This window comes from Carassius carassius, chromosome 43 (assembly GCF_963082965.1).
Source record: "Carassius carassius chromosome 43, fCarCar2.1, whole genome shotgun sequence".
Lineage (NCBI taxonomy): Eukaryota > Metazoa > Chordata > Actinopteri > Cypriniformes > Cyprinidae > Carassius > Carassius carassius.
The window spans coordinates 8188814-8209647 of record NC_081797.1 but is presented as its reverse complement, the minus strand read 5'-3'; the positions used below and the strand labels follow the sequence as shown (position 1 = coordinate 8209647).

Sequence of the window (20834 nt, the reverse complement as noted above, 5' to 3'; positions counted from 1 at the left end):
CAATGAGCAATTTTATTTTTACTAACTAAAAATGACTATGATAGGGTAATTGCTTTAAAATATATATATATAGGTCAAATGTATATCATGTTAGCTAATGCATTTACAAATGTGCTAACACTTTAGAATAGGGAGCACTACTAAGACTTTTCCCTCAAAAAATTTAAGTTTAAAAATTGGGTAGGATTAGGGATGTAGAATAAGGTAATGTAGTATAAGGTATTAACATGTGCTCAATAAATGACTAATATTCTAGTAATATGCATGCTAATAAGCAACCATTGTGCTTGAAGTGGGCCGACTGAAGTGTGAACGGGGCTTCAGCCGCTCCAGCAGAGGTCGCCAGTTAAACCAGCCGCGCGTTCTCACACCGCGCGCTCATTCTCTGCGCATGCGCACTCGCCGCGCATCTCTTCACTTCCCGAGGATCAAACCGCTGCTTGTCCGCGCCGCCGAAACGCCGAGCCGACAATGGCACAACTGGTGGGACCTCTCCGCAAAGAGCTCGCCGACTCGCTGTCCTCCTGCCGGGTGCTGGTGGTCGGAGCGGGAGGCATCGGCTGCGAGCTGCTGAAGAACCTGGTGCTCGCCGGCTTTAAGAATATAGAAGTGGTAAGCTGGAGGAAGGCGGACTCTCTTTGTGCTGCATCAATCAGGCCCCATTGTCACAGATCTTCACTTATAGCATTCTGAAATGAAAATGAGAGTCAAGCATTGTATGCATTATTCGTTATAGTCAGTTCGTAAAGAACTGCAATGTTTCTCTTCCCATCGTAAACCTACAACGTTAAACCAGCCCTTTTTCTTTCGCGCCATGTTGTGTGCGATACAGTGTCCCTTGAAAACATTGACCAGTGCAGCCACACTTTACCCCTAATAATCGTATTTACTGTTCCGCGAAATCGGTGCGTTTTCGAAAAAAATATTTTAAAATGAAATAAAATTTATTATTCTAAACCTGATCTCAGATATATCTCAGAAGCATCTTGCCGTCGTCTTTAAATGTAACGTTTGTCGTGATAGTTTCCACTATGCTAATCTAACAGGATTGATATTATTATAGTTTTAGCCATTATTAGTCTTGCACACATGGTTATGAAAGTCCAATATGTTTATTGGCAGGACAATTCAATGCAGGCATTTCTACATGTAGCCAATACAGTTTTTAAATAAACAGTTGTTTTGTGTACGAAACCTTGGTAACAGGGTTGAGGTAAGATTGTAATCTGATAAATATATGAAGCGTAGAGTGATAAAATCACTCACTTAATTGATGTTGAAGCATTCATGAGCTGCAAAGATAATGTTAAAGATAACTCATGATATCAGTGTTTTTATTTATGTTATTGAGTGTTACAATGGCACATAACTGACTGTGTTCTTAAATGGCTTTAAAATGCATGGCAAAAATAAATATCATCCAAGTAATGATAGAACTGAAAATAATATTAAACAATACAGAAATTGGGAAATGCAAAATTTGCCATTTATTTTTATTAACTGAATAATAAATTGTGCAAAATAAACTTTATTTAATTACAACATTTTGTCATCTTAGTAGAGATTGAGGGTACATTCAAAATGCATTGTGATAGCATGGTGTTGCACTTTTTTTTTTTTTTTTTTTTTTAATGATTCCAATAGTGTTTTTTTTAAATTAACCTCTTTTTTTTTTTTTTTTTTTTACTATATTTGCAGATCGACCTGGACACCATTGATGTCAGCAACCTTAACAGACAGTTCCTGTTTCAGAAGAAACATGTTGGAAAGTCTAAAGCTCAGGTAAATGGTATTTCTGACTTCATCACATATGATTTTGAAATCTGCATCAGACATTGAGTTATTAGCATGTTTCAGGTTGCCAAGGAGAGCGTGCTACGGTTTTGCCCATCCGCGAACATCACTGCCTACCATGACAGCATCATGAAGTGAGTCCAGTCAAATTATTATCAAGATAAAGACTTGGCATATGAACATTTGGTAATGCGTTTCCAAAGTTGATTTGTCTTTGGGGATACTATATAAAGCACTAATTCTAAGGTCAAGAGGTTTTTTTATTTTTTATTTCTTGCTCTTTGCAGCCCAGATTACAATGTGGAATTCTTCAGAAATTTCCAGCTTGTCATGAATGCTTTGGACAACAGAGGTATGAATTATTCAGCAGACTTTACTAAAAGTTTAGGAACGCTACGCTTCTAAAATGCGTCTTTTCTGTTGTCCTTTCAGCGGCCAGGAATCATGTCAACAGGATGTGTCTGGCTGCTGACATTCCCCTCATTGAGAGCGGCACAGCTGGCTATCTGGGACAAGTCACGGTTATCAAGAAGGCAAGGCTCTTCTTTTAAATCAACCACTTTTGTTTGGCACATGTTGCTGTATTCATCTCAATGCTAATGCTGTTTGCATTCACATTTTGTACATTCCCAAATTCCAGGGTCAGACGGAGTGCTACGAGTGCCAGCCTAAACCTACGCAGAAAACCTTCCCAGGTTGCACCATTCGCAACACGCCTTCAGAACCCATTCATTGCATTGTGTGGGCCAAATATCTCTTCAAGTAATTTCTCTACATTAATACGTCTCATTGTAATCCAACTTGGCTTAGTTCGGAAATAGTCATTTATATGGTTTTCCATGTTCAAGGGTGTCATGTTTAAAAGGTTTAATGCACTTTGCACAAAGAATACTGTATATAAGTGAAAATCCACTGCTGTGAGTTAATGACAGAGAGAGGTAGTGCGTGTGTGAATTAACTGTGTATGTGCAGCATCTCTAATAATAATACTAGTGAGATTCCCTAAAATCATTGTTTTATGATTTAACACAAATTTATCAAAAATGGTGGAAATCAAACACATTCATTTTAACATTTCCTTTAATTTTTGGTTTGGCGAACAAAGTTTTAATAGTTTTAATAAACCGTATTAATGTCATTTGTTAAATGAAGATAGATTTAGATGCTGACGTGGCAATAAAAATGAATAACTAACTAACCTGTCATTTTATACTGCCTCCACAGTCAGCTTTTTGGTGAGGAGGATGCAGATCAGGAGGTGTCACCTGACACAGCTGACCCCGAGGCTGCTTGTGAGTAATCACACGTCTACAAAAACTCATTTACTACCTTGACTCCTACAGTGGTGGACATTCTTTTTTGCATGTGGTTAAATATGCTTGAAAATGAAATAGAAATATATTATTTGGTTTTCTGTGAAATATGTAATGCAAGTTTGAATTAAGACTTTTTGATGACATGAGGTTTCTGGGATGTTTCTTGCCTACAGGGAACCCTGCAGATGCAGCAGCCCGAGCTACCGCCTCCGATCAGGATGGTGACATCAAGCGGGTGTCTACTAAAGAGTGGGCTCGGTCCACAGGCTACGATCCTGTTAAACTCTTCAACAAGGTGCAAGTTCTTTTACAAACATGTTAATTCATTACACACTTTTTTTTTTTTTTTTTTTGAAATAGCCTTAAAGTGATCTTGTGCTTCTTTTCAGCTTTTTAAAGATGACATCATGTATCTGTTGACCATGGATAAGTTGTGGAAAAAGAGAAAAGCTCCATTACCTCTAGACTGGACTGAAATCCAGCAGATTGGTGTGTATTTGTTCTAGAATTATCTAGTTATATAAAGAAATAAGTAAATCTGTTTAGAAGACATGCTAATGAGGTTGTGTTGTGTTCGTGTGAAAGAATCTTCTCAGGAGGAGGCCTGTGGCACAGGTCTGAAGGACCAGCAGGTGTTGGGTGTTCCGGGTTACGCTCAGCTCTTCCGCCACAGTGTAGAAACACTCCGATCTCAGCTGATAGAGAAGGGTGAGGGTGCAGAGCTAGTCTGGGACAAGGTGAGCATTCAAAAGACAAGCTCGGGTATACAGTGGTTTGTACAGTGGTGGGAAAATTGTTAGAACACTTGGCATATTTAAGAAGTTTTTGTTGAATTGGTTTTTACAATACCCATAAAACCAACCGGAACTACCTGCAATTGAAAGAATCTGCTGAAACATTGAAAAGAAGGCATGGGATAACATTAGTGTTGAAGATCTCAGGAAATAGACTGACACTATGCCAGAGAAATGTGCTGTTGTAATTGTAGCAAAAGGTGGACATACCAAATATGAAAGTTAAAAGTGGACAAAAACTGTACGACTCACTTCATCTGGTATTTGTTGTGGTCATGGCAACCATCTGCATGTTTCATGAACATTATGAAATATCAGGTCAGTATTTTCAGATCTGTCAGGTGTTCTAACATTAATGTCCATCACGGTGCCTTCATTTTGTCTCATACTAAATGTAGTTTTTAATTGATATTTATTTAGCAAGGAAACATTGATAAAGTGGCAAAGACATTTCTAATGTTACAAATGATTTCTATTTAAAGGGTGCTGTATGTAGGATTGAGCGTTTGAACTTGGTATTGCAGTCCAAATTCAATATATTGGAGAGGGGTTTTTTCACCCGACCCCTCCTCCTCAGACTTGACACACATGCAGTTTGCCAGATTGACAACACCAACAGAAAAGAGTGCACTTGACCATGAATGGAATTAAATGCACTGTGTTTTCTGCCAACTGGCAACCTGGGTGCCAAAATAAAATGTGTAAACTGGTGGTGGGCGGGTTTCACAAACCAAAACAAAGATTGACATTCCGACCCAGAACGCACAAAAGAATAACTCACTGTAGCGTAGTTTTTCAGTTAAACAAATGTTAACTTTAGCATTGTTCTTAAATATTTGCAAACATTTTTTTTTTTTGCTTTAGTAGAGTAAAAAACTTAACAGCACCTTTAATTTAATTGCAGTTCTTTTGAAATTTCTATTCATCAAAGAATCCTGAAAAAAAAGTAGAGAAAGAAAAGTGATGTTCAGTGTGAACTTCCACTTTATTTGTGCTGCTGTTTTCAGGATGATCCCCCAGCCATGGACTTCGTAACAGCAGCCGCAAACTTGCGTATGAACGTTTTCAGCATGAACATGAAAAGCCGCTTTGATGTCAAATGTAAGTGTTTGGATGACTGTATTGCCTTAAATTATTCTAAATTATCATTTTAATGAGTGTTAAACAGTATTATCTAAAATTATATAAACCATATTTTCTGCCTTGAAATGTCTTTTTTAATTGTCCCATTTTTGGCTAAATAAAATTTTGTATGCTCTATTTACCAATAACTCCACTTCAATTTATCAATGTGTTATAGCCTTGGCTTTAAAAACAAATAAACAACACGCAGTACTTCATAATCAATTGTGTCAATAAAAAGTTGTTTCTGAATTAAATGGTTTTAAACTCTGTTGCATTCTCATCTAGCCATGGCAGGGAACATCATTCCAGCAATAGCCACCACTAATGCCGTCATCGCTGGTCTCATTGTTCTGGAGGCACTCAAGATTCTCAACTCTGACTTCGACCAGTGTCGCACGGTAAACTTGCGGTGTAACTCCTTTGACACTTTAAACCCGAATTGCATCATGTCCTGTCTAATCTAACACATCTTTGCATTTGTTTTTAACACTTAGTTTGAGGTATTTACATCTTAGCAGTAGTTTCAGTTGTAAAGACCTTTTTCTGACCTTTTTTTTGAAGTCTTGTCAAGTGGTATAGGTGGGAGTTATAGGGCTTGTCCAGAAACTCACACTTGTGGTATTTGCATTTTCAAGTGAGCATGAAGAGGACAAGTTTTGAGAAATTCTCATTACTGGATGGGACACAGCTATAGTGTTATCAGGGTTTGTTCAAGGTGCTTAAAGTGCTTGAAAGTACTTGAATTTGACTTTGAAATTTAAGTACTGGAAAACCCTTGAAAACAGACATATTTTTGAGAAGGTACTTAAAAAGTACTTGAATTTTTAAAGAGCAGTATATATGAAATTAGTGTTATTTTTTTTTCCTCTAAAACTATTTTTATGCAAAATTAACAATGCAGCGCATCTGATATAAACACGAGATCTCGCGATATTACTCCTTGATGTGAAAATCGGTCTTGTGATATTAGTTTAAGTTGTGTTTGTGGTAAAACGTTTGATAATGCTTGCATTATATTGTTTGGCCTTTTATTGCATTTGCTGTCCATATGAAGTCTGACACATTTTTTGTTGGACTGCTATTGCCAGGTGAACTGTTCATGTGAAAAAACACATTTTCAATTGCAGATTTGCAATATATTCCTTTTCCGAATTACCTGAAAAACCATCTCATGCAAGCGTAAAAACATTTTTGCAATTATGTGGTAGTTTTCGCGAAAGTGGTATGTTTCTATTGGGCTTATTTTACAATTTGTGCTAATTTGAAGTAGTGTTGTCACGGTACCAAAATTTCAGTATTCGGTATCGATACCAGTGAAAATTCACGGTTCTCTGTACCAAAGCAAAGCACAAAAATAAGCTAATTAAAAAAAAAAAACTTTAGCACTAAAAATAAAACCAATGCCATTCTTTATACTTATTTACAATTGTGTTTAAAGTTTTTCTACAAGTTATATAATTATGAAAAACAGTAAACAATTTTCACCCAAATTTAATGTCTTTTAATTTATGAAATGTAACCACATTTTATTTTTGGTAAATAAAGTTAAATAAAATTAAAATTATTTTTTGGCAAACAAAATATTTGCTATTAAAATTAAAACATGGAAGAAATATTGTGATTTATTTCTTTAAAAAATAAAGTTTTATAAATGTTTTCAACAGTAGTAGCAGTATCACATACATTTAACTAAATAATAGTAATATTTCTAGCACAATTTCTTTATGTAAAAATTTACTTTTAGGCCTAATGAATGCATATTTGTCATTTTAACTGAACTTAAGACTGGTGGTGATGCTTAAGATATTTTTGGTCATTGAGGGTTTCTGTAAAAAAAATAGTAATAGATTATATTAATTATTATTAAAAGATAATACTACTACTAATTCTACTATCATACTAATGTATATACAATGCACTATGAATTGATGAGCTGCTGGGTTCATGAATATTAATCACGTTGTCTGCGTTCGGTCAAACTGATTTGCTGAAATCAAAACAGGGACGGTAAGAGATCAGCGCCAGCCAATGAAATTGCCATTTGCGCATTAGCTCCGCCCACTACCGGAGAAACCGGTATGTCTTCTGCTTGTTCGAAAATGAATATTAATAATTCTAAATGAACTCCATTATTTTGACAGGAGAAGACAACAAAGAATAGTTTACATATAGCGTGTCAATTCAGCGTGGTAAGACTATCGCTCTCTCTCTCTTGCATGTGTGAGAAACAGCGCTATCAGTAAAGCGACGGTTAGTCGTGCGCCTTCACAAAGAGTTTACAGAGCATCAAATACAGGTGCGCTGTGCGTCCATTGAGATGAACTGAAAAGTTCAGATCGCTTGATGGAGAGAGAGAACTCTGAAGCTCAGGTGATGAAATTATTGCAAGCGTCATGCGCTTCAGTCTATGTTGTAAAAAACAAACCCGCACGTCTCTGCCGTTCATTAATTCACACAGACGCGCAGAACATAGACGCAGTCATATTTCAAACAACTTTTGAAGTCTTAACATTTACAGATACTGTTCCATATGGAGATTAGATTTGATTAATTTATGCTAACTTTGACAAATTCCATGACTGTCCATATTAAAATGTAAGTTTCATTTTCATGACTGGATTTTGATATTCCATCCTCGTTTTCTGCTTCGCGGAATCATAGCGCTGAACCGGGTTTGAACGGGACCTCGGTACTACCGGTACTTAAAGAAACCTGGTACCGTCACATTTACATTTTTTTAGTACCGACTTGGTACCGAAGTACCGGGTCTTTTGACAACACTAATTTGAAGGGTAATGGAAATGTGGCTACTCTTGCTCGCATACTTTCTATTACTTCCTTATGCCTGTGGCCCACAGCCTTACTTCTATGTTGTTGTGTGTGTGTTTGTTATTTAAAGATCTTCCTGAATAAGCAGCCGAACCCCAGGAAAAAGCTTCTTGTACCATGTGCACTGGACCACCCCAATCCCAACTGTTACGTGTGCGCCAGCAAACCCGAGGTCACAGTCAAACTGAATGTGCACAAGACCATTGTGCAAGCTCTTCAAGACAAGGTACCAGTCATTTATTTTAACTTTAAAAGCCTTGATGTTTGTGTGATTATCCAAGAGCTTCAAGTCTGGTTTTAAATGTTAGAGCGTTCATTTCAGCTGTTGCTTTTTCAGATACTGAAGGAGAAGTTTGGCATGGTGGCACCTGATGTGCAAATTGAGGATGGAAAAGGAACGATCCTCATCTCTTCAGAGGAAGGAGAGACTGAAGGTGTGAAATGAAGTCTGCCTCTAGAGGGCATCTTTCTCTACTTTAACATACTCTGAGCTTTGTTTTAATGTTGTTCTCTGTTTCTCTGCAGCAAACAATAACAAGTTTTTGTCTGACTTTGGGATTCGGAATGGGAGCCGTCTTCAAGCAGATGACTTCCTTCAGGATTACGCTCTTCTAATCAATGTAATTCACAGGTCAGTGTGGCTTCATTCAGCTAAAAGGATGATACTTTGGGTTTCTTGAATATTAAAATGCATCTTGCATTTATTGCAGTGAGGAATTGGAAAAGGATGTCGAGTTTGAAGTAGTGGGTGACGCCCCAGATAAGGCGCCTACACCAAGTGCCCCGGAGGAAGGGAAAAACATTGCCAATGGTAACAAAGACTCTGCCCAGCCGTCTACCTCATCTAAAGGTAAGAACAACATGGATTGCCTGCAAAACATCAAGTCTTTAAAACAAATAGTTCACTTTAGAATTGGAAACAAGCAGCTTGGACATTCTGCTGAACATCTCATTTTGTATTTTACGTGCGAGACAGTTTCATTGCATTTGAGAAATGTACCTTTCTCATGTTTACAGCAGCTGCAGAGGACGATGATGTCCTTATCGTAGACTCGGATGAAGAACCGTCCTCCAGCAACATGGAAGCTTCCCCAGAGTCTAGTAACCGCAAGAGGAAGCATCATGACGCCGATATGGATGATGCTGCATCTAAGCGTAAACGCCTCGACCAGCAGCCGGTCGATGATGATGAAGACATCATCGCTCTAGACTAGCGTCATTCACAAGATCTCACCTGCCCACAACAGGATTTTCCTTCAGTTGAATTTTTGTACGGTTTCTCTTACCAAACATGTAAATATATCTGTACAATATGGTTCAAGCTCAATGGATGTCGTCTTTTCATTCTGTCCTTTGTTTTTTGGAAGCAGAAAACAGCTGATTTATGAACTACTCTCGGATAGGTTTTCCTCAAGATGGAGAAGAAGCTTTTCAACACAGTATTTTTTACAATGTGTGTGTCCTCATATTTTGCAGTGGTTTAGAAAGGCTGACAAGTGCTCATGGTATTTCGATGCATTTTTTTTTTTTTTTTCATTTTGAAAACCATATTCCATATTTATTACAGGTTGTTTTTGTTGACAACCTTAGTAATATTTCTGATTGCCAAATCATTTTACAGTAACAATGTATTACTGTATGATGGCTGATGTCTTCTGTTGCATTGCTTTAGAACCACAATGAAACCTATTGTGACTTCCTTTTTTTTTTTTTTTTTAAGAAAATACACTTAGACAACTATTTACATCTTTGTGTTTCATTCTTATAATTTTAGTCTTTACTTGGGTAGTATAAATTACGGTAACTTAATTTACTGACCAAACTGACAAGCTGAATAAACTAGGGCATCATCTCATTTAATCTTTATTTACCATGAAAACGTGGTCTTGAAAGTGTACAATGTCCTAATTGCACTTTGTTTACATTAGAATGTTTGACGTAAGAACGTTCTGTTTTCACTTATTACTCACGTAGATGTCAGAGTCCACCGTTCACGTGGTATTTGTCGTCAGTGGCGTTCATCGAAGATGCTACGAGACACGTTAACCCTTCCCTTAGTTGGCACGTCGACTGTAATACTTTTTTTTTCTGTGTGAAAACAATGTTTGCAGAAAAATCTTACAAGGAATACCATCTTGTGCGCATTAGGAGCAATTTTCGTTTCGCAAACGATGAAAAAAACGCAGAAAATATATGCTTCTCAGTGCTCACAATGACCGGTTATGAAACTAACTTAGCACAATTCAAACTCATTGATTGGTCTTTATTAGGGCGTATTCGGTTTTGTTTTTTTTAAGTCTAAATGTTATTTGCGTTTTCAATAAATTATATTAACATTTACATCACTCAGTGGAAAATGAACACGTCTTAATAAAATGAAATTTTATGGGTTATTTGAACCGTTTCATGAAAAATATATGACCACATTTATATATTATATAAACTGGGTAATAATGGCTACAATTTTGTAACTACATATATATATATATATGTGTGTGTGTGTGTGTGTGTGTGTACATGAATGCATATATACATACATATATAAAACATTTTCCACTAAATAATTGAACCTTTATTATCCAGTTTACATAGGTAATAATATTGTAAATAAATTCTCTAAATAAGTCTTGAATGTGACATAACCCTTTCCTCGTGTCCTGTCTCGGCCCTCCTAAGCTCTAACGCCCCTCAGAGGATGAAGCTGATTGGATTGAAGCTGGACACCCGACCCCCAGCTGGACTTAGTCCTCCATTTTATCCCCCTTTTACTAGGATATTTAAACCTGTCCGTCCACATCCACGTCATTCTCGTCCTGCTGTCTCGACTACAAACAAAAGCTGTGTGTTTCGTAAGACCCACACATCTGGAAACATCTAGAGCTCCGCTTGAAGATTGGTGGGTGTTGTTAACCAGCCCTTTTTGCCTTCATCCGCCAATCAGTAGATCGCGAGAGCGAGCGGGTTGTTGTTGGCACGAGTTCGGCACGCGAAAGGACAATATTTAATTCTGTTCTAAAACGAGTCTTAAGGCACGCAGGTTTTAATCCTATATACTTAATTTTTTGTCATTAAAGTAAACGGCAAACATCATGGTGACTCTGACCGCGGTCGTCGCTCCTCTCGGTCGACAGATCCACAGGCATCTGCTGAAGCATGTCAGGAGCCAGCGCTGGATACCGTCTCGGGCATGCAACTTATCTGCATGCTCCAGCAAATTAGTTTTCAGTCAAGGTTAGTGGATTTTTTGTTTAAAAAAAATATATTTTTTTGTTTGTGTCATTATACTAATCCTACCACCTTGGTGAGTGGTCTTTTTGTTTAACCATTTGTGCACTATTTACACCACCTTGGTTTATTACAGATTTTGTAATGTCTTTTATGACTGGGCTGATGATTGTACGGTCACAATGTGTTTTTATTATCAGCGAAATCGCCTTCCTGAATGACTTCCGGGTTTTGCGTGAAATGGAATGTTTATATGAAACACGGCGGATAATGATCACTGCATTGAAAATGTCCGGAAGCTGCTGTAGTTTATCAAGTTTTTGCTGATAAATGATCCTTGAGTGTTATCATTAAGGACGTATGAACTAACCCCATCCGTTTACTTCGTGCTTTGCATGTTTCACATGTCACTGTTTTTTCCACAAGCCCCGCCCATGAGAGATATGGGCCATGTTTATGATTTCTGCAGAACATTAATCGAAAACGGCATTGAAGATGCAATATAAGTCACACGAGAAAAAATATATTTCATTAAAGGACAAATAAAACAGTTTTTCCCCTCAGTAAAAGTTTTTTAAAATAAATATTTTTTTTCCTTTTTTAATTAATATGAGTGATTTATTTGTTTGGTTTGTTCTTGATAGTTACTGATAATCAAACCAAGCGGATACATTTAAATGCGGAACAAGATAGGACCTAAAACTTTCAAAATGTTCAACACATTACATACATAAAAAATGTTAAATGCCATTAAAAGAAATATGTAATTTATGCAAGAATGAGTGGGTAACAAACTAAGTCTAAGATAAATTCTCATTCAGTGGGAGTAGTTATTTATAAACTTAGATTTCATAATTCTTCGCAATCATGCTATAAGTGGTTTGCAAACAAGAACGATCAATGTCATATAACTGTTATTTATACTCATATCTTTACTGTGTGATTAGCAGTAGCTTATAGCGGTCATTTGTATTGTGTAGACTTTATCTTATCTGAACCAGATTGGTTTATCAACAAATAAAGCCATTTTTATACCAATTTTAATTGTTTAAACCTCACATTGAAAGTAAACTTTAATTGTCCTTTGCATTTATGTGGCTAAGTAAAGGTTACATACAATTAACCTACTTGTTAACGAAGGAAAACACCAAATAACTTGTGAATGTGAATGTGGTCTGTCAGCTGTGGTTTTGGGATGGAAAATAATACAGTAAACATCCCAAGCCAAGTTTATTTCAAAACTTGGACATTTAATCAAAGACTAACTTTGAATGAGTATGTCTTTTGATATTTTATAAGAGAGTTATAGTTAAAACCCATGCTGTGTTTGCTTTCCATAAAATGGGTCCGCACGGTCTTTGCTGGACCACTTAAATGTCTGACAGGAATTATCGTCAAGGCCATTTTAATCTCCTGAAAGGCAGTCGGTCACATTCTCTGGCTGTTTTAATTCAACTCCTTTTGTAGAATCTAGAGCATGTGACCACAATCTAAGCAGTTATTGTGTAAGACGAGCTTCTTGCTTTATAAAGGAGCTCACACGTCTGCACAAGGATCGCCTATAACATTCTCAAGGGAATGTCTATTCATAAAAGTGGCATAAAACTCTGCTGACCATCTTCCTGTTGAGCTCTACAGTCACTTTTTCCCTGACATTCCACATTTTTCTTTTTTTTTTTTTTGAATCATCGAGTCCAGAAGGAAGCATATTTTCTTCTCGACTTTCAGTTCTCTGATCCGCTCCAGAAGGACGGCTCGTCGGCTTTTTGTGCTGCTTTGGGTTTCTTTTTGCTGCTTTTTTTCCTGTTTGGATTTCAAGCATTTAATTTCAGAACAGATGTGTAACTCAACGCATGAGGCTGCACTTTGTGCCATAAAACGTAGGTTTCTATATCTATCTATCTATCTATCTATCTATCTATCTATCTATCTATGTAAAAACCAGCATACAATATTTGAAAATGTTTATTTTTTAATTTTTTTAGACTTTTAAAAAAACTGGCATTCAGTCTACTTAGCCAGAATCCTGCCTAGATGAACACAGACCTCGTTTTATACGTTTCCTTCTCCTAACTGGTCTTTTTTTCCCCCAGTGCATCCGATGTGGCAGGAGCCGCTCGCCATTCCCGGTGGAGATCGCCAGTCGCCCATTGACATTGTGGTGCGCAAAAGCGTCTTTGATCCACAGCTCAGACCTCTGAAGGTACAATATGACCCAAGGACCTGCCAGCAGATCTGGAATAATGGCTACTCTTTTCTGGTTGAGTACGACGACACAACTGACAAATCCAGTAAGTTACCTTGATTGTCTTCACATCAAAATCATCCTTAGTTGTGACTAAAAATCTTCTGAAAGAAGATGATCCCATGTTTACTGATCCTGATCTTACATTAGTAAAACTAGGAACTATATTACTTTAGTGGAGACTCTGCTTGCTGAGTATGGCATATTTATGCAAGCTTTGTCCAAGTAGGAATTTCCAATGGTTCTGTTACCAGCAACACCACACAAATATTTAGTTTTTAATTGTATTATTGTCTAAAAACTCTGCCTGAAATAAAAAAATCAGCTGTTCTGTGGTGTGAGAAAACTCTTAACTCGCGTGAATCTCTTTTAGCTCTGAAAGGAGGACCTCTGGAGGATCAGTTCAGACTGTGTCAGTTTCATTTTCACTGGGGGGAGAACAACGCCTGGGGATCTGAACACTCCATAGACCGCCGCCTTTACCCTGCGGAGGTATTTTTAGTACTTCTGTCAAAATGAAGAACACAAAATCCCTCCATTACCTCCTTAGCCATCTTTTTGAGCCATCTGAATGTCATTTTTAATATAAGGAAGTATTTCTCTCTTGCGACACAGACAGAGCTTCTCTATAACAGAGGGTGGATACTTTACCGTTAAGAACGACTTGCTATTTCTATTGTAAGGTCGTTACCTCGATGAATATGTGGCACTTACACAAGACAAGTACACTGTACTGCTTTAACTCAGAGCCAGTTACATAAGGAGACGTGTGTGAGCGACTTTACTATGACAAAAAGCCAAGTTTGCCTTTGTTAGCGCTGGTGAGAATGTGACCTTTTTATGCTCTCAACACTCCTTCAGCTCTACTGATTTGTCTCCCTGAGTGTGTGTGTGTAACGGCTCAAATTTCAGTCCTGTAAATGTATCCTGTATTGTGTTAAGTGGTTTCATTCCCACCACCCTGGCTAAATCTAATCGTTTCAGAATGAATGGAGTTCTGTCCATTTGTACGGATGTTGTTTTAAACCTTTGCGGTATGTCAAAAGCACAAAACCTATCTAAGTCCAACTGGAGGATTGTGTAACAGGACGAACAACTGTAGTAACCTGAACCAAATGAAAGGGATTATAGGAAATGTGCTCATTAGGATCATTCATGTTGACATGGATGTGTATTCACAGCTTCATCTGGTACACTGGAACTCGGACAAGTACAGTTTGTTTGAGGAGGCTGTTATTGAGGAGAATGGACTAGCTGTTATTGCGGTCTTTCTGAAGGTACTTGTGTGTGTAATTATTGTCAAACTCTTCCTAGATCTTTAAGCTTAGTAGGCTTTTGTAATTGCAAAAAAAGTCAATTTGATATGTGTTTTTCAAAGATTGGAAAGAGACACGAAGGTTTACAGAAACTGGTGGATGCCTTGCCTGCAGTCAGGCACAAGGTAAGGCATTAATCATTATGTTTTGTACACACCGAGATTCAGCTTTTATTGTGAGATTAGGAACCTCAGAGCGTGATATTTTGGAAACAGTAGGATGAGGGATAAACTTGTTGCATACATCTTGTTTTACAATTTCACAGTATGTATTATCCTCATCTTCCCCATCCAGGATAGTTTGGTAGAGTTCACCAAGTTCGACCCTGCATGTCTCCTCCCGGAGAACATCGATGACTATTGGACATATGCAGGTTCTCTGACCACTCCTCCTCTAACTGAGGCTGTGACATGGATTGTGATGAAACGGCACATTGAAGTCAGTCATGATCAGGTAGGAGGCTGATGTGTTTGGGGAATGTGAGACAGGAAATTAAGGGGATATTTTCCCCTGCGAATTTAACAATGCAACTGATCTTATTAAATAGCTCAGCTAGAAAAACGTAAGTTTTTGTGAATTGTAGTAATTGTGTAATATAAAATATACACACAAAAATGTAAATGAATTACCCTCATGTCGTTTCATATGCAGCAACACAGCTACCACATTCAAGGCCCAGAAAAAAAGTAAGGACGTCGTTAAAATAAGTATGTGACATCAGTGGTTTAACCATAATTTTATGAAGTAATGAGAAAAGTTTTAGTGCATGTAGAAAACAAAAAAAATAACTTTATTCAATAATTTCCTCTCGTCCGTGTTGGTCTTCGATGTCCGTTCATTAGAGTACCACGACACACAAAGTAATTATTTCTGTTTTCTTTGCACACAAAAGTATTCTCATACCTTTATAAAATTACAGTTGAACCACTGATGTCACATAGACTTTATTAACAATGTCCTTACCACCTTTCCAGGCCAAAAACAGGGTTGCTGTCTATGCAGGGTCAGAGAGCTCAGATTTAAAGGGTTAGTTCACCCAAAAATGAAAATTAGCCCATAAATTACTCTGAAGTCATCCTAGGTGTCTCACAAAAAAGTGTCTCACACAGCTCCGGAGGGTGAATAAAGTCCTCCTGTAGCGAATCGATGCGTTTTTGTAAGAAAAATAACCATATTTAAAACTTAATAATCACTTTAATCTAGCTTGCGCTCACTTTTGTACAACGAGCAAGGTGTGAAATTGCGTTAAAATGTTGTTTTCTTAAAATCTTTTGTAAAAGATTCTCAAAACAACCCACACTTATTTTGACTATCACACTGAAATGATCAAGGATCAAGGATGTTAAAAAGAAGCCATTAATTCCTAACTGTTAGTCTTTAGGACATGCGTAGTGGTAGGCTATACGCAGCTAGGAACAGTGCAGGGTTTGCCCGATTATTGCATTTAATACTTGTCATTAGATTTCCCGGTGTTTAGGAGTAATATATATTTTTCATGCCATCAGAAAGCTGTGAAATTTTTTTGGCAGCTTATTTTCAATGCAAAAAAAAAATGCTAAGAAATTTGAGTTCTGAATGTATATGTGAGACACCCCTCACACTGGCGATTTGAACTCTGCTGGGAGTCTGTTTGTTATTCCGACTTCATGTTCCACTGCTCCATGGCAACCTGGGAAATGGAACGGAAAAATTCATCTGGCTGACTGCTGACCTCAGTTTTCGCTGTTTTCTCAATCTTTTATAAACCAGTTTCCTTTTATTCTTGGCTCTCATTCTACATGCCTTTATGTGAATTTGTTCCCTATTTTTAAATCTTATCTCCCGTTCTTTTTTGTCTTCTCAGTTGGCAGTGTTTCGAAGCTTGCTGTTCACATCGGCAGAAGAGCAGGTGCAGAGAAGCATGGTCAACAACTTCCGCGTTCAGCAGGCTGTGAAGGGACGGACTGTCCGTTCTTCTTTCACCCCCTTCCTCCAAGATGCTCCTTCTATGAAGTAGCAACAAAACTCAGTGATCTAATTCACATCTTAACCTCCAAAACAAGCACAGACTCTTCAGTAACTCTTTATTGTGGACTTCTGATATCCATAATGTCTTAACTAGATTTAAAAATCACTATTTCCAAACAGGCATTTAGGTATTGACTGAAAGATTCCATTGAAAGGGATTAGCAAAAATGTAGTTGAGTAATTAAAGGGCCTGTTTATTGCTCAGACAAAAGGTTCATGCAGTAAATCAACATTTCGCTGTATTTGTTCAAGTATTTAAAATAATACTAGAATTCTGAAAATTCTAATTTTAGTATTAAACGCACATTTCCTTTTATTATACAGTAGTAGTAAAGGGTGTCCACTTTTGAGGACAAACAGCCCCCTCTTGTGGATAACTGACAGAATTCAATTGGGGTGGGGTATTCAATAGTTTTAGTTTAGTGGTACACTTACCTTGTTTACTGCGAGGGAATTTCTTTTATGCATGAAACTGTACATAGCCTTTCACTTTTGATTGGTTTTTAGATGTAAAATAATTTTAAGTATAAATACTCTATAGTAATAAAACTTGTAAATATTTTAAGGCTACATTTACATATTGCAATATAAATAAGACTAGAAATATAGTCTTTGTGAAAGGTGCATTAGACATTGAGAGGTCTGAAAGGAAGAGGAGTGGATTAATGCGCACAACTGTTTAGTGTAGATGCATTACTGTACGTGTGTACTTCAGAATTGTATAGAATAGATTATCATCACCAGTGCCTTTTTCATTGTACTCTGTTATCTAATCATTTGCACAAGTGGTTGGCCATAATTGCCTTTATGGCAAAATGTGTGTCTCCAGTGCAAGTCTCTTGTAGTCGCTGTTCTCATCCATTAATCTCATGATCATAATTGTTCATTCGGTTGATCTTTAAAGTGTATTTAGTGTCAGTGATTTTAAAAATGATAACTGAGAAACTGTTTAATCGTTATGTAAGAATGTCTTGTAAAATGTATTTGGGAGCACCTGGATGTGTTTTTCCATAAAGATATGGGCATGAGACCAGGCACAATGTAGAAATGGGATCTACAGTAAGACCAATTGATTGTTATAGGCTAGTTTAATCCTGGTCATTCCGTTTTCCTTTAAACGTGCTGTAAATGGCAATATTAATGGAGCTTTTAAAATCAGATGCTAAGATTGTTTGAAATGTCCAGTACATTGAAATATTATATATCTGTAAATTAATTGTGCATTTACATCATGGGGAGTTTGAGGTTTTTGGATTGCTGATAATATTTAGAAGATGGTTGAAAAGTAACGTCAATATTCAGTTATTTCAGAGAGTGCAGAAACAGCTGAAGTTCCGCATTCAGCTTTATAATTGCAAAGAGGCGCTGGTCTCTTTGTGATGGCTGAATAACAATGTTCTTGTATAAATTGTCCCTAAAGTGGCCTCTCGCTTGAATGGGCCACCTGGTTTTCTCCCTATTGGGTTCATGGTTGAAATTCAGAGTGATACTAACTAGACTGCAAAGCTGGGTTTGTACTGTACAAACATTAAGTTACACGGAGACTGGGATCCATTCCCTACAGCTGCCCAAGTCTTTAGCTGCTCTCAGAGTAGTGAACATTCTTTCACATCAGGAGGCCCTGGATTAATGTTTTCTCATTGAAGCAGATTTCGAAGAGCGTATGAAGACACCTTTTGTTGTTTGAATTTAAATTATGCAGTGGATGAATTATAGTTTGAGGTTTTGGGACATTCTGATTCTTTGCTGTAGTGGGTTGGCATTTGTTATTTGCATTATAATAAATTAGTTTGAGGCCTTCCATTTTATAAGGGAAAATAATAATCAGTTTAACACTAAAGCTAGATTTGTTTTAAAGACAGCCTCAGCCTTCACTTATCTCAAGTCATTTTCATAAATGTCACTTATGCTGCCTTTAATACATTTTATGATGCAAATGTATGCAGAACTTTGTTAATATGATTTCTTTGTTGTATTGCATGCAAATTCTGTGTTTTATTCACTTGTTTTGTGGGATTTTTGTATGAACATGAAGTCTTTTTACATTTGAGCCATTTTTGGTTGATGTAGTTTTGTTTTACTTTTGGGAGGACACAAGCATGTGCACTAGGGATTTAGGCAGGAAGAGGGTGGTGCCGGAGGTTTATGGAGACCCCATCCCAGCAAGTGTTGTTGCACCAGGCGCTGGTTAGGTCCGGATCAGCTGCAACTAAAAAGTGCGTTTTGGCGGACTAAGCAGAGGGGGAGCCTAAAGAGCATCAACAAATGGACAATGTAACTTCATTCATTCATGTAAATTCATGCTGTCTGATGTCCCCGATTTCACAGACCAGGTTTAAAGCCTAATCCCAGACTAAAATGTAAAAATCTAAAATGTTTCAGTTAAAAGAAACTTGTACTGATTGATCTTAAAACATGTCAGTGCTTTTGATTTCTCAAGATACACACCAGTGATGTTTTTTTTTTTCTTTCTAATAAAAATTACTTTAATGTCCTAATGGAACTATAACCAGGCCATTGTGTATTAACATTTTTATGGGTAAAAATAAAATAAAAATTTGATGTCTTTATTGGTGGATTGTGAAATCACTCTTTTAGATGTAAACCCTGAACTGAAAATGTATAACATTAATTATGTAGTTATATAATGTAACATATACCCCCGGTTTCACAGACAAGGCTTAAGCCTGTTCCAGACTAAAATGTAAGTCTATGATGTGTCAACTGAAAGAAACTTGCACTGACTTCTTAAAATAAATCAGTTACTTTGCTTTGGCTCAAGATGCACACTAGTAATGTGTTTAAGGCATGTTTATGAAACCTTTCTTAAATGTTCTAATTAAATTATGGGCTAATCCTGGTTAAATCTAAGCCCTGTCTGTGAAACCTATATGTATTATTTTTCACTGTTAAGGTGCTTTGAATACCAATTTAGATAACCATGGCTGATATGTATTGTTCTTCTCTAAGAGTAAAGAGAATTCAAGGCAATAAACCCAAAACAGTAGAGAGCAAGTTTCACATCAGTTGGAGCTAGACAGCACCTTAAAAAACAAGAGACAGAGAATAAGGCCAGGGTGTGGGTGTTCAGAAAGGCTGGGGAACCTGGATTGAATTTTGTTTCAAACTTGGTTCAAAAAGATTCTGTTCCGTGTTTGTTGTTCTTGGCTGCATGAGTTATAACAATGGGACGAGACACTGGGTTTTTGCGTATCCCAAACACCCCACAGTTTCCCATCATTGTGTGAGACCATTTGTGTGCATGCTCTTTGAGCTCTACAGGAAAAACAAACTAGGTGAATCAATTAAAGATCAGCAGATCAAGACTTCTTTTTAAAAAATGGTCAGCTGGAGACTGATCACAGTTGTGAGCAATAAAATATGTTATGCAACTTTGAAGCATTTCAAGGGATAGTGTATTTTCTGTGGTCTCTTTAGCTGATGATCAGACATCGCTAATTGAATAGAAGTCACAGATGAAAGCAGCTAATTTAACGCTTCTTCCTCTACTATGGTTTTGTTCTTCAATGTTTTTACAGGTTATTCTTAGACAAAAAGAAACTCCATTCAGTCCCATTTTCTTTCTATAAACCGGAACCTATGGCTTAAAGATGTTTCTCAGAACTCCAATCCAGTTGCTTTCCACCTTAGATTAAACAAACTGGGATAAAATGTACATCTAAAAATGTACATCAAATCTTGTCCAAAACCCAAAAGCCTCTCCGAAGTGCTGAGTGCTTATTGTTTTCTGCTTTTAATGATAACCAGCCCTTGTGGTACCAGGGAACTGAGACACCTACACCCCTCTCTCCTATAGAGAAAGAAAACTGAACTCTTAAATATCAGGGCAAAACACAGCAGCAACCATGACTTATTAAATAAAAAGTCACCTGCTTTCTCATTTATCTTTAAGCTGAGCAAACATACACCATAAATACAATGCAATTCTCATGATGGGGGGCTAATGTACAAAATGTGTAAATGAGAGCACGTGCAAAGAGAATGCAGGTGGCAGGTTTTACTCAAACATGCCTTGATGAACAATCTTAAAAACAGGTCATGAAGTTCTCAAGTAATAGTACAGCACACTTGCCCCCTGCAGATTATACTCTCCAGGTCTTCAAAGATTGATACCTTGTAGACATGTGACATGTCTTTCTCTTTGAAACACAAAAGCTTTTGG

General features: G+C 37.2%; 2 protein-coding genes across 3 annotated transcripts; both read left to right on the top strand.

Annotated features, from left to right (window-relative positions):
* Window positions 1–353: 353 nt before the first annotated feature.
* On the top strand, window positions 354–9185 carry LOC132124738 (SUMO-activating enzyme subunit 2). The gene is made up of 17 exons (XM_059535892.1): window positions 354–612; window positions 1699–1782; window positions 1858–1928; window positions 2082–2146; window positions 2227–2327; window positions 2435–2556; window positions 3019–3086; window positions 3284–3405; window positions 3500–3599; window positions 3696–3847; window positions 4912–5005; window positions 5315–5427; window positions 7929–8084; window positions 8196–8292; window positions 8384–8489; window positions 8569–8708; window positions 8876–9185. The coding sequence occupies exons 1-17, from the start codon at window positions 472–474 to the stop codon at window positions 9070–9072; spliced, it is 1929 nt and encodes a 642-aa protein (XP_059391875.1). The 5' UTR covers window positions 354–471; the 3' UTR covers window positions 9073–9185.
* A 1430-nt stretch (window positions 9186–10615) lies between these two features.
* LOC132125409 (carbonic anhydrase 5B, mitochondrial-like) lies at window positions 10616–18592 on the top strand. 2 transcript variants are annotated; one of them, XM_059536799.1, is made up of 7 exons: window positions 10616–11089; window positions 13177–13374; window positions 13702–13820; window positions 14510–14605; window positions 14707–14769; window positions 14939–15097; window positions 16488–18592. In XM_059536799.1, the coding sequence occupies exons 1-7, from the start codon at window positions 10948–10950 to the stop codon at window positions 16638–16640; spliced, it is 930 nt and encodes a 309-aa protein (XP_059392782.1). In that variant the 5' UTR covers window positions 10616–10947; the 3' UTR covers window positions 16641–18592. The 2 variants fall into 2 exon arrangements, with proteins under 2 accessions (XP_059392782.1, XP_059392783.1); XM_059536800.1 differs by lacking the exon at window positions 10616–11089 and adding an exon at window positions 12690–12963.
* The last annotated feature ends 2242 nt before the right edge of the window (window positions 18593–20834 follow it).

What these genes read in the sequence shown, in the direction of transcription:
- LOC132124738 (XM_059535892.1), top strand. Translation starts at nt 472, where the DNA reads ATGGCACAACTGGTGGGACCTCTCCGCAAAGAGCTCGCCGACTCGCTG. An exon ending in GAATGCTTTGGACAACAGAG is followed by an intron (nt 2,147 to 2,226) that starts GTATGAATTATT and finishes TTGTCCTTTCAG; the next exon opens with CGGCCAGGAATCATGTCAAC. An exon ending in TGCAAGCTCTTCAAGACAAG is followed by an intron (nt 8,085 to 8,195) that starts GTACCAGTCATT and finishes TTGCTTTTTCAG; the next exon opens with ATACTGAAGGAGAAGTTTGG.
- LOC132125409 (XM_059536799.1), top strand. Translation starts at nt 10,948, where the DNA reads ATGGTGACTCTGACCGCGGTCGTCGCTCCTCTCGGTCGACAGATCCAC. An exon ending in CGACACAACTGACAAATCCA is followed by an intron (nt 13,375 to 13,701) that starts GTAAGTTACCTT and finishes AATCTCTTTTAG; the next exon opens with CTCTGAAAGGAGGACCTCTG. An exon ending in TTATTGCGGTCTTTCTGAAG is followed by an intron (nt 14,606 to 14,706) that starts GTACTTGTGTGT and finishes TGTTTTTCAAAG; the next exon opens with ATTGGAAAGAGACACGAAGG.